This window comes from Amblyraja radiata, chromosome 1 (assembly GCF_010909765.2).
Source record: "Amblyraja radiata isolate CabotCenter1 chromosome 1, sAmbRad1.1.pri, whole genome shotgun sequence".
NCBI classification, from domain to species: Eukaryota; Metazoa; Chordata; class Chondrichthyes; order Rajiformes; family Rajidae; genus Amblyraja; species Amblyraja radiata.
Genome location: NC_045956.1, coordinates 36626099 through 36638607, shown reverse-complemented (window position 1 = coordinate 36638607; position 12509 = coordinate 36626099). Strand labels below are relative to the sequence as shown.

Below are 12509 nucleotides of genomic sequence, written 5' to 3'. Positions count from 1 at the left end.
AGCCAGTAAACCTACAAACCTGTACGTCTTTAGAGTGTGGGAGGAGCACTAGGGGAAAACCCATGCAGGTCATGGGGAGAACGTACAAACTGACAGCAGGTCTCAGGCTTTGTAAGGAAGCAACTCTACCGCTGTGCCACCATGCCTCCCCCGACTTGATTGTATTCATGTCATCGGCAGTCATTCGAAACAAATATGACTGTCCTCTCATGGAGGACGCCTGTGCGTGACTTTGTTTAACGTGGGACTGCAGACAACCACCACACGGTCCTTGACAGGTCTGGGTCAGGATCCAGTGGCATGGAGTCCAAGCCGACCAGGGACCCTTTTCTGCTGCAGCCTTCATCCGCCTTCCTAGCCGTTGTGACACTCCACTAAAGTCAGCCATCAACCTCCGCCTGTTCCACATTTGAGGTCTAGGTGCATCTGGTATGATATTCATGTATGGTACATCTGATCTGTTTGGATCGCATGCAAAACAAAGCTTTTCATTGTACCTCAGTACACGTGACAATAACAATCCTAAACCTAACCTGTTGTGCAGCAGATATCAGCAGCTGTATAACACTGGGACCTATGGATGCTTCATTTGAAATCTTCCCCGGTGTAAAACACCCCATTACTTTTTATCTCGGTGGCACTTACATGTGATGTTACTTTAGTGTACCAAAGATAGTGAAATTCACTTTCTTAACACTTGTGCCAATCTCACGTCCTTTCATCTTCTGCTGAATATTATTTTAAATAACTATCATCATTCACAATGGGAATCACTGACAGTCCATTAATAAGGATTTTCTTTTGCCTTTCTTAATTTGAATGTTTCACCTGGTTGTTCTACGTGGCTTTTATTTTATAGGTTTTGTATTGAGTTCAAAAATGTTATAAGAAGTCCAAGTGTACTTTTAGTTGTATTGGTCATGCAGCATCTGACAGTGTTTTATCAATACTTTAGTTTGAAACTGCTTGAAATCAACGCTGGAGTCGATGGATTCATGGTGTTTGATCTGGATCTGATTAAGCCAATGACAAAGGTATTTGGATATGAATCTTGGATGTTATGCATATCCTACATTCTGAATAGCCTACCCATCTGTCTACATCCTTAGCTGGAGTTTTTGAATTGCTACAATTTGGTTCAGCTTTAGGTTTATAAATATTAGCACATTCTGGGTTATATCCCATTTCATTAATTGGCCACTTGGTCATGGCTGACACTTCACTGCTGCCGTTTTAATTGAGCAGGAATTTACCAGTTTATGAAATCATAACGATCAGATCAGTGAGGAAATTTTTTTTGTTGGTTCTAACCAAGATGTTTTCCCAACTAATGCTCTTGGATGAAATCTTAAACTGTCTGCGCCCTCAAATACAAGATCCACGATCATATTCAGGGAGCAGGGTAGTTTTGACTGGTTTCTTAGTCAATACTTAACTCTGAACCCATATTGCAAAAGGGAGTTATCTGGTCATTATCTCATTGTTGTTGGTGAGACACCGCTGTGTGTAAATCGGCCACTTTGTATCCACATTACACTTGCAAACTATCTGTAACATCAGGACATCCTAGGAACTATAATAGTGCTGTCTTGATGCAAGTTTATCTTTCCCTATGTCGCCAGGAAAATGGTCCAGTAATTCAGAAGAGAACAGGGTTCTCTCATTGAACTCGAGTTCAACCTCATTAACCAAGTCATGAGTCAATATTACAAACTGACCACACGTTGAAATGCTAAAACCATTTTCAGTGAAAGGGCATGAAGATAACTGTTAAGTGAAAAATAAGTCCCAATGCTGCTTTAGGATAAATTTAGCATAGCAGATCTGGCTCTTGATGTCTGGGCAACCTATTACTTTTCCAACGTGATTCTTCTTTGCTGGTTCTCTCTCTTTGGGGAAAATCGACATTTCTCAATTGAATTTCTATATTAATTGCATTGACATTCTTTGTCTTGGCCTATTCAATTACAGCTTTTCCTGGAACACACAGATGGGCCCAACCAGCTACATGTCCTAAGAGAAGATGTGGACGTGACTCCAAGTGATCTGCTCACGATGCCTTCTGTAAGTGATCTCTTCATTGCCGCTTTTGTTAATAAATTTGCAGCAATCTGTTTATTTCACAAATGGAATAGCAATGAAATAGTGAATGCTAGGGGCACAGGATATGAACAATTATTTGCGAGAAAATGTGTTCATAAATTTCTGCTGCAATCAACTCAATTTGGAAACAATGTGAGTAAACTGTACATACTGGTAATCAGATCACTACTGTAGCATCTTCTAAAAGGCAATACACATTTGATCAACATTGAGACTTTTCACTGTTGTTGCAGCATTTAAAGATTACTTTGTAATGTTCCAGAAAAATACATTTAAACTCATTTTAATGCTCTTTGACATTTTAGAGAAGATGGTTATCAAAATTGCAGCAGGAACTTGATCACTTGATCACTTGATCGTCTGTTTTTACTTTTTTTGTTGTTTTTTTTGTTGTTGTCTTGTTTTAGTTAAATTTTAGTTTATTAGGTTGTGTTATGTGTGTGGGGAGGACACACGTGGTTTTCCGTCTCTTCCTTCGGGGGAATGCGACTTTTTCTGTCGTATCCCCCCTTCTCTGCCTCCGTCTGCGCTGAGGCCTAATAGGGCCTGCGCTGGCGGTTATTTAAATTATCACAAAAGTTTAATTATTGTGTTGAGATATTTAACATAAGGTCATAAGGAATAGGAATAGAATTAGGCTATTCGGCCCATCAAGGTAATCATTATCTCTCCCTCCTAACTCAATTTTCCTGCCTTTTCCCCATAACCTCTGATACCTGTAGTAATCAAGAATCCATCTATCTCTGCCTTAAAAATATCCACTGACTTGGCCTCCATAGCCTTCTGTGGCAAAGAATTCCAATGTTTCAATGAGGTCCCCCCTCATTCTTCTAAACTCCAGCGAGTATGCCGACAAACGCTCATCATAGGTTAACCAACTCATTCCTGGGATCATTCTTATAAACCTCTGGACCATCTCCAGCACATCCTTCCTCAGATATGGTGCCCAAAATTGCTCACAATATTCCAAATGCGGCCTTACCAGCACCTTATAGAGCCTCAACAACACATCCCTGTTTTTGTATACAAGCTCTCTTGAAATAAATGCTAGCTGTTTGTTTTCTTTACTACCAATTCGACTTGCAGCTTAACGTTTTGGGAATCCTGCACCAGCTCTCCCAAGTCCCTTTGCACCTCCGATTTCTGGATTCTCACCCCATTTAGAAAATAGTCTATGCCTTTAATCCTACTACCAAAATGCATGACTCCACACTTTGCTACACTATATTCCATCTGTCACTTCTCTGCCCACTCCCCAATATGTCCAAGTCCTTCTGCAGAGTCCCTGCTTTTTCTACACTACCTGCCCCTCCACCTATTTTCGTATCATCCGCAAACTTTCCCACAACGCCTTTGATCCCCTCGTCCAAATCATGAATATACAACGTGATAAGTAGCGGCCCCAGCACTGACCCCTGCGGAACTCAGCTAGTTACAGGCAGCCAAACAGAAAAAGCCCCCTTTATTGCCACATGGATTAGGGACTGAGGGGATGGGATACTAGTTTAACATTTCTCCTGGATCATGGAGTGTGCCCTCCATCCCAGCTGAATCCATATTTTGTGTCTCGGGCTGAGCCTTTAAATCATTATCAATCATCATCTATCAGCCTAACTTGCCTGTGCTGACCAAGATGCCCCATCTACACTAGTTCCGCCTGCCCATATCCTTCTAAACATTTCCTATTCATGTTTCTGTGCAAATGTATTTTAAATGTTGATATAGTACCTGCCTGAACTACCTCCTCAGGCTGCGTGGTCCATATATTTAATCATGTGCAATCAGACATACAACTGCACACCAAGTGTGATCTCAAATCAGTTTCATGTGGATGAATGCACATCCCCGTATATTATTTTTGTGCTAGTACCATTCTTGGCTAATTAGGTCACAAGAATGCCTGATGTAGAAAGAGAATGCTCTTCTGCACTTGGTATTAAGATGGATGGACTGTAGTGCCTGATAGTGAACTTTACTAGTTACTTTATATCTTTGAAGTACAAATTATTGTAGGATTTTGCCTTTAAATGGAAATTCATATGCTGTATATATTCTCATATTTTCAATATGTAGGGTGGAGTAACCTTGCATGGATTAAAATACAACATTGGTGTTGGAATTCTTTTCATAGAAGCATGGCTAAGAGGTATGGACAGTTTGTGATTAATTTTGATACGCAAATTTAAAAGTTAAATGGTTACTTATGTATTTAGACCAACAGCAGGAGTGCAGTAAGCTGCTCTCTACCTCACATCTGAATTGAGAGAAAGATGTGGATATAGTTAGACCTAGAGGCAACCTGGTCAAACAATGATGCCTCCCAACTAAATAGATTGATTGTTCTGAATGTTTGTGCCACCCATCAGTTCTCATTCTATTGGAATGAATCTGTTAACCCACTAAATTGAGACTAAATTACATGTTTCATGTTTGCAGGATAACCATTAGTCGAAGTCCTAATGAGCAAATATAAGGGTCATAGTCATACAGCATGGAAATGGACCTGTTGTCCCAACTCATCCATGTCGATCAAGGTGCCTACCTGAGCTACTCCAATTTGCTTGCATTTGGCCTATATCCCACTAAACCATCCCTACTCATTAGGACATGGCTTATTGGCTACCTCCTATTTGAGCTTTTCATAGAAACATAGAAATTAGGAGTAGGCCATTCGGCCCTTCAAGCCTGCACCGCCATTCAATATGATCATGGCTGAACATCCAACTCAGTATCCCGTACCTGCCTTCTCTCCATACCCTCTGATCCCCTTAGCCACAAGGGCCACATCTAACTCCCTCTTAAATATAGCTAATGAACTGGCCTCAACTACCCTCTGTGGCAGAGAGTTCCAGAGAGTTCCAGAAAAAAAAATTATCATCTCGGTTTTAAAGGATTTCCCCCTTATCCTTAAGCTGTGACCCCTTGTCCTGGACTTCCCCAACATCGGGAACAATCTTCCTGCATCTAGCCTGTCCAACCCCTTAAGAATTTTGTAAGTTTCTATAAGATCCCCTCTCAATCTCCTAAATTCTAGAGAGTATAAACCAAGTCTATCCAGTCTTTCTTCATAAGACAGTCCTGACATCCCAGGAATCAGTCTGGTGAACCTTCTCTGCACTCCCTCTATGGCAATAATGTCCTTCCTCAGATTTGGAGACCAAAACTGTACCCAATACTCCAGGTGTGGTCTCACCAAGACCCTGTAAAACTGCAGTAGAACCTCCCTGCTCCTATACTCAAATCCTTTTGCTATGAAAGCTAACATACCATTCGCTTTCTTCACTGCCTGCTGCACCTGCATGCCTACTTTCGGGACGACAGATGGCACAATGGGCTAAGTGTTCGGCTGGCAACCGGAAGGTAGCCGGTTCGAATCCCGCTTGGAGTGCATACTGTCGTTGTGTCCTTGGGCAAGACACTTCACCCACCTTTGCCTGTGTGTGAATGTATGTGAATGTGTGTGAGTGATTGGTGGTGGTCGGAGGGGCCATAGGCGCAGATTGGCAGCCACGCTTCCGTCAGTCTGCCCCAGGGCAGCTGTGGCTACAGAAGTAGCTTACCATCACCGAGTGTGACTGAGGAGTGAATGAATAATGCGATTTAAAGCGCCTTGAGTATTAGAAAGGCACTATATAAATCCCATCCATTATTATTATTATTACTTTCAATGGCTGGTGTACCATGACACCCAGGTCTCGCTGCATCTCCCCTTTTCCTAATCGGCCACCATTTAGATAACAGTCTGCTTTCCTGTTTTTGCCACCAAAATGGATAACCTCACATTTATCCACATTATACTGCATCTGCCAAACATTTGCCCACTCACCCAGCCTATCCAAGTCACGTTGCAGTCTCCTAGCATCCTCCTCACAGCTAACACTGCCCCCCCAGCTTAGTGTCATCCGCAAACTTGGAGATATTGCCTTCAATTCCCTCATCCAGATCATTAATATATATTGTAAATAGCTGGGGTCCCAGCACTGAGCCTCCTAAGGAGTCCTAAGGAGCCCGCCATTGTGAAAAGGACCCGTTTACTCCTACTCTTTGCTTCCTGTTTGTCAACCAGTTCTCTATCCACATCAATATTGAACCCCCAATGCCGTGTGCTTTAAGTTTGTATACTAATCTCTTATGAGGGACCTTGTCGAAAGCCTTCTGGAAGTCCAGATACACCACATCCACTGGTTCTCCTCTATCCACGCTACTAGTTACATCCTCGAAAAATTCTATAAGATTCGTCAGACATGATTTACCTTTCGTAAATCCATGTTGACTTTGTCCAATGATTTCACCACTTTCCAAATTTTCTTTCTAAGTATCCACTCCTGATTACATTTCGTCGTGTTTATGTACACATTTTTAATCAAATCCTTCTCCCCCCCCCCCCCCATATGTCCAATCGGAATGGATCCATTTACATATGCCTTTGCAGCAGCCCCAGCCCCAGCCCCACCCCCGCAGCCTGTGTCATCACGTGTGTGGGAATAGAGAAAGAGGATTGGGGGTGAAAGGGAATGGGGGACAGATGGACTGTCCCTCCCCCTTCCACTATCCCTTCACACTATTTCCCCTCTCTCCCCTCTACCCCTCCCTCCACACTCTTCCCCCTCCCTCCCCTGCCCCATCTCCCTCCGCCCCCCTCCCCACACCTCTCTCCCCCTCCCCACACCTCTCTCCCCCTCCCCACACCTCTCTCCCCCTCCCCACACCTCTCTCCCCCTCCCCACACCTCTCTCCCCCTCCCCATCCCTCTCTCCCCCTCCCCATCCCTCTCTCCCCTCCCCCATCCCTCTCTCCTCCCCTTCTCAATCTCCCTCTCCTCACCCCTCTACCTCTCCTCCCCTCCTCCTCCCACCCCATCCCTCTCTCCCCCACCGCCTTCCCTCTCCCCCTTCCCTCCCCACCCCCTTCCCTCTCTCCCCCACCCCCGTCCCCACACCCCCTTCGTCCCCCACCCCCTTCCCCCTCCCCACTCCTCCCCTCCATCCACACTCTTCCCCCTCTACCTCCTACCCCATCTCCCTCCTCGCCTCCTTCCCCTCTCCCCCACACCTCTCTCCCCTCCCCCTCTCCATCTCCCTCTCCTCACCCCTCTCCCTCTCCTCCCCCCACCCCTCCACACCCCTAGCCTCTCTAACTCGGCTTGTACTTGCTAGAATTTAGAAGATTGAGGGGGGATCTTATAGAAACTTACAACATTTTTAAGGGGTTGGACAGGCTAGATGCAGGAAGATTGTTCCCGATGTTGGGGAAGTCCAGAACAAGGGGTCATAGTTTAAGGATATGGGGGAAATCTTTTAGGATGAGAAAAACATTTTTCACACAGAGAGTGGTAAATCTCTGGAATTGTCTGCCACAGAAGGTAGTTGAGGCCAGTTCATTGGCTATATTTAAGAGGGAGTTAGATGTGGCCCTTGTGGCTAAAGGGGTCAGGGGGTAAGGAGAGAAGGCAGGTACAGGATACTGAGTTGGATGATCAGCCATGATCATATTGAATGGCGGTGCAGGTGGCCTCTCCGTGTCTCCCCCAGCCCCCTTCACTCTTTACCCCACCCCCTTCCCTCTCTCCCTCGCCCCCTTCCTCCTACCCCTCTGTCCCTCTTCCACCACTCCCCCTACCCCTCCCTCCCCACTCTTCCACTTCTCTCCCTCACCTTACCCCACCCCTCTCCCTCCCCCACACCTCTCCCCCTCCCTCCACACTCTTCCCCTCCCTCCACATTCTTCCCCCACCCTCCCCTACCCCCTCCCTCCTCCCTCCTCTTCTCCCTCCCCATCCCCATCCCCCCCTCACATCTCTCTCTCCTCCCCCTCTCCCTCTCTTCACCCCTCTCCCTCTCCTCCCCCTCCCATCCCTCTCTCTCCCACTCACCTTCCCTCTCCCCCACCCCTCTACCCCATCTCCCTCCTCCCCTACCCACACCTCCCTCCCCCTCCCCATCCCTCTCTGCTCCCCCTCCCCCTCTGCTCCCCCTCCCCCACCCCTCTCTGCTCTCCCTCTCCTCACCCCTCTCTGCTCTCACACTCCTCCCCCACCCCCCCCACCCCCGCAAACGCCGTTGGGGAAACCGACCCAACGGGTCTGCACTTGGTCTAGTCTATATTTAAAACTCTGTGTGTGTGTGTGTGTGTGTGTGTCGGCTTCTCACCCATAGAATGTTGGTCAACGTTCCATCGTGTGATGTCACAATGCCCAATGCTCACAGATGTCCAATCGGAATGGAATCATTTACATATGCCTTTGCAGCAGCCCCAGCCCCAGCCCCTCCCCCCCACCCTCGCAGCCTGTGTCGAAGCGCGTCATCACAGATGGACTGTCCCTTCCCCTCCCCCTCCCCCTTCCACTCTCCCTCCCCACTATTTCCCCTCTCCCCCCCACCCCTCTCCCCCTCCCTCCACACTCTTACCCCTCCTCCCCTCCCCCACACCTCTCTCCCCCTCCCCATCCCTCTGACCCCCTCTCCATCTCCCTCTCCTCACCCCTTTCCCTCTCCTCCCCCTCCTCCTCCCACCCCCATCCCTCTCTCCCCTTCCCTTCCCTCGCTCCCCCAACCCCCGCCCCCACCCCCTTCCCTCCCCCACCCCTTTCCCTCTCCCCCACCCCCTTCTCCCACCCCTCTCCCCCTCCCTCCACACTCTTACCCCTCCCTCCCCTACCCCATCCTCCTCCCCTCCCCCACACCTCTCTCCCCTCCCCCATCCCTCTCTCCCCCTCCCCATCCCTATCTCCTCCCCCTCCCCCTCTCCCTCTCCTCACCCCTCTCCCTCTCCTCGCCCTCCTCCTCCCACCCCATCCCTCTCTCCCCCACCCCCATTCCCTCTCCCCCCTTCCCTCTCCCTCTCTTCCTCCCTCTCCTTCCCCTCCCCTCCCATCCCTCTCTCCTCCCCCTCCCCCACCCCTCTCTGCTCTCCCTCTCCTCACCCCTCTCTGCTCTCACTCTCTTCCCCCGCCCCCCTACCACTCTCCCCCTCCCTCCACAGTCTTCCCCCTCTCCCTCCTCCTTCCCTCTCTCCCCTTCCCCCACTCCTCTCTCCCCTTCCCATCCCCCTCTCACTCCCCCTACCCCGCTCTGCTCTCCCTCCCAAATCTCTCCCATTTCCTCCTCCCCCGCTCCGCCCACCTGTGTGTTTGGGGTGTGGTTAGTGTGACTGTGATGCTGCAGCTCCCCCCCCCCCGCAAACGCGCGTTGGGGAAACAGACCTACCCCGCCCCCTTCCACTCTCCCTCCCCACTATTTCCCCTCTCTTCCCCCACCCCTCTCCCCCTCCCTCCACACTCTTCCCCCTCCCTCCCCTACCCCATCTCCCTCTCTCCCCCGCCCCAACCCTCCCCATCCCTCTCTCCACTCCAACTCCCTCTCCTCACCCTTCTCCCTCTCCTCCCACCCCATCCCTCTCTCCCCCACCCCCCTCCCCTCTCCCCCTTCCCACCCCCACCCCCTTCCCTCTCTCCCCTACCCCCACCCACCTTCGCTCCGCCACCTCTTTCCCTTTCGCCCCTGCCCCCTCCCCACTCTTCACCCTCCATCCACACTCTTCCCCCTCTACCCCCTACCCCATCTCCCTCCTCGCTTCCCTCCCCCCTCCCCATCCCTCTCGCCTCCCCCTCCCCATCCCTCTCTCCTCCCCCTCCCCCACTCCTCTCTCCACCCCCTCTCCATCTCCCTCTCCTCACCCAACGGATCTGCACTTGGTCTTGTTATTATATAAAGGTCTGTGGCTGCAGCCTGCCTGCCACCAGTTGCCGGCTGCCTGCCGGCCGGCTTTCTGCTCTTAATTCGTTGCTACGCCGACACCAGACGCAGAATCGCCGAGATTTTTTCCATTTCGGTAGAGATTTCACTTTTCATTCTAAGTATCCACTCCTGATTAAATTTTGTTGTGTTTATGTACACATTTTTAATAAAATCCTACTCCCCCCCTCCCCCCTCCCCAAATTTCAAAATAAAACAGCTCCTCACCCATAGAATGTTGGTGAACGTTCCATCGTGTGATGTCACAATGCCCAATGCTCACAGATGTCCAATCGGAATGGATCCATTTACATATGCCTTTGCACATATGCCAACCCCCCCCGAAGCGCGTCATCACGTGTGTGGGAATAGTGAAAGAGGATTGGGGGTCATAGGGAATGGGGAACAGATGGACTGTCCCTACCCCTTCCACTCTCCCTCCCCACTATTTCCCCTCTATCCCCCTCCCTCCCCTACCCCATCTCCCTCCTCCCCTCCCTCCCCCATCCCTCCCCCCCTCCCCCACCCCTCTCTCCCCCTCCCCCACCCCTCTCTCCCCCTCCCCCATCCCTCTCTCCCCCCCTCCCCATCCCTCTCCTCCCCTTCTCCATATCCCTCTCCTCACCCATCTCCCTCTCCTCCTCCCACCCCATCTCTCCCCTACCCCCCTTCCCTCTCCCCCCGTTCCCTCCCCCACCCCCTTCCCTCTCTCCTCCACCCCCCACCCCCTTCCCTCCCCCATCCCTTCCCTCTCTCCCCCACCCCCTTCCCCCTCCCCACTTTTCCCCTTCCATTCACACTCTTCCCCCTCAACCCCCTACCCCATCTCCCTCCTCGTCTCCCTCCCCCTCCCCACCACTCTCTCCTCTCCCTCTCCTCACCCCTCTCCCTCTCCCCCACCCCCCTTCCCTCCCCCACTCCCTCCCCCACCCCTTTCCCCCTCTCCCCCGCCCCCTTCCCCCTAACCCTCTATCCCACTTCCACCACTCCCCCTACCCCTCCCTCCCCACTCTTGCACCTCTCTCCCCCTCCCCATCCCTCTCTCCTCCCCTCCCCCACCCCTCTCTCCTCCCCCTCTCCTCACCCCTCTCCCTCTCCTCCCCCTCCTCCTCCCACCCCATCCCTCTCTCCCCCACCCCCCTGCCCCTCTTCCACCACCCCTCCTACCCCTCTCCCTCCCCACTCTTCCCCTTCTCTCCCCCTTTCCCCACCCCTCTCGCTCACCCACCCCTTTCCCTCATCCACCCCTCCCTTTCCCCTCGCTCCCCTCTATCCCCCACCCCTTCCCCTACCCCTCTGTCCCTCTTCCACCATTCCCCCTACCCCTCTCCCCCTCCCTCTCTCCCACTTCCACCACTCCCCCCTACACCTCTACCCCTCCCTCCCCATTCTTCCACATATCTCCCCCCACCCCTCTCCCTCCCCACTCTACCCCCTCTCCCTCCTTCCTCCTCCCCTCCCTTTCTCCTCTCCCTCTCTCCCACGCTCTTTCCCCCCTTCCCCCACCCTCTCACACGCTCCCACACCCCTCTCCTCCTCCCTTTCCCCCCCTCCCCCATCTCCCTCTCTCCTCACCCCTCTCCCCTCCCACACCAACCCTCACCCCCACCTCTCCCCCTACCCATCTCTGCCTCTTCCACCACTTCCCCTACCCCTCTGCCCCTCTTCCGCACTCTTACCCTCACCACTATTTCCCCTCTCTCCCCCTACCCCTCTTCCCCTCCCATCCCACTCTTCCTCCGCCCCCCTCTCTCCTCCTCCCTCCGCACTCTTCCTCCTCTCTCCCCTTCCCCCTCTCCCACCTCCTTCCCCTCCCTCCTCCCCCTCTCTCCCCTCCCACACCTCTCTCTCATCCCTTCTCCCACTCCACTCTCCTCCTCCCCTTCCCCCCTCTCCATCTCCCTCTCTCTTCATCCCCCTCCCACCCCTCTCTCCCCCATCTCACCCCTTCCCCTCTCTCTTGCACCACTCCCCGCTACCCCTCTCCCACCCCCGTACCCCTCTCCCCCCCTTCCTGCCCTCCCCGCTCTCTTCCCACTCCCCACTCTCCTCCCCCTCCCCATCCCCCTTTCTCTCCCCCTACCCCGCCCTACCCTGCTCTCCTCTCCCTCCCAAATCTCTCCCGTTTCCTCCTCCCCCTCCTCCCTCCCCTCTTCTCACCCTCCCCTCTCCCCACCCCATCTCCCTCCCTCCCACCACCTGTGTGTTTGGGGGTGGTTAGTGTGAGTGTGATGCCGCAGCCCCCTCCCTTCCCCCCGCAAACGCGCGTTCAGGAAACAGACCCAACTTGGTCTAGTAATATATTAAAACTCTGTGTCCAACCGGCTGCCTGCCGCCGGCTTTCTGCCTGACTTGTGGCTGCCAGCCTTTGATTCCTTGCTACGCCAACACCAGACGCAGAATCGCCCAGATTTTTTCCATTTCGGTAGAGATTTCACTTTTCATTCTAAGTATCCACTCCTGATTAAATTTCGTCGTGTTTATGTACACATTTTTAATAAAATCCTTCTCCCCCCCCCCAAATTTCAAAAGAAAACTGCATCTCACCCATAGAATGCCTTTGCAGCAGCCCCAGCCCCAGGTGAACGTTCCATCGCGCGATGTCACAATGCCCAATGTTCACAGATGTCCAATCGGAATGGACCAATTTACATATGCCTTTGCAGCAAACCC

General features: G+C 51.6%; 1 protein-coding gene across 1 annotated transcript in view; it reads left to right on the top strand.

The window, feature by feature from the left end:
- The window catches only part of LOC116972967 (malate synthase, glyoxysomal-like), an 81400-nt gene that overhangs the window by 57689 nt on the left and 11202 nt on the right, over positions 1 to 12509 (top strand). The window contains exons 10-12 of the mRNA XM_033020575.1: positions 956 to 1034; positions 1972 to 2064; positions 4177 to 4249. Of these exons, the coding sequence (XP_032876466.1) occupies positions 956 to 1034; positions 1972 to 2064; positions 4177 to 4249 (245 nt within the window). The remainder of the gene's footprint in view (positions 1 to 955; positions 1035 to 1971; positions 2065 to 4176; positions 4250 to 12509) is intronic.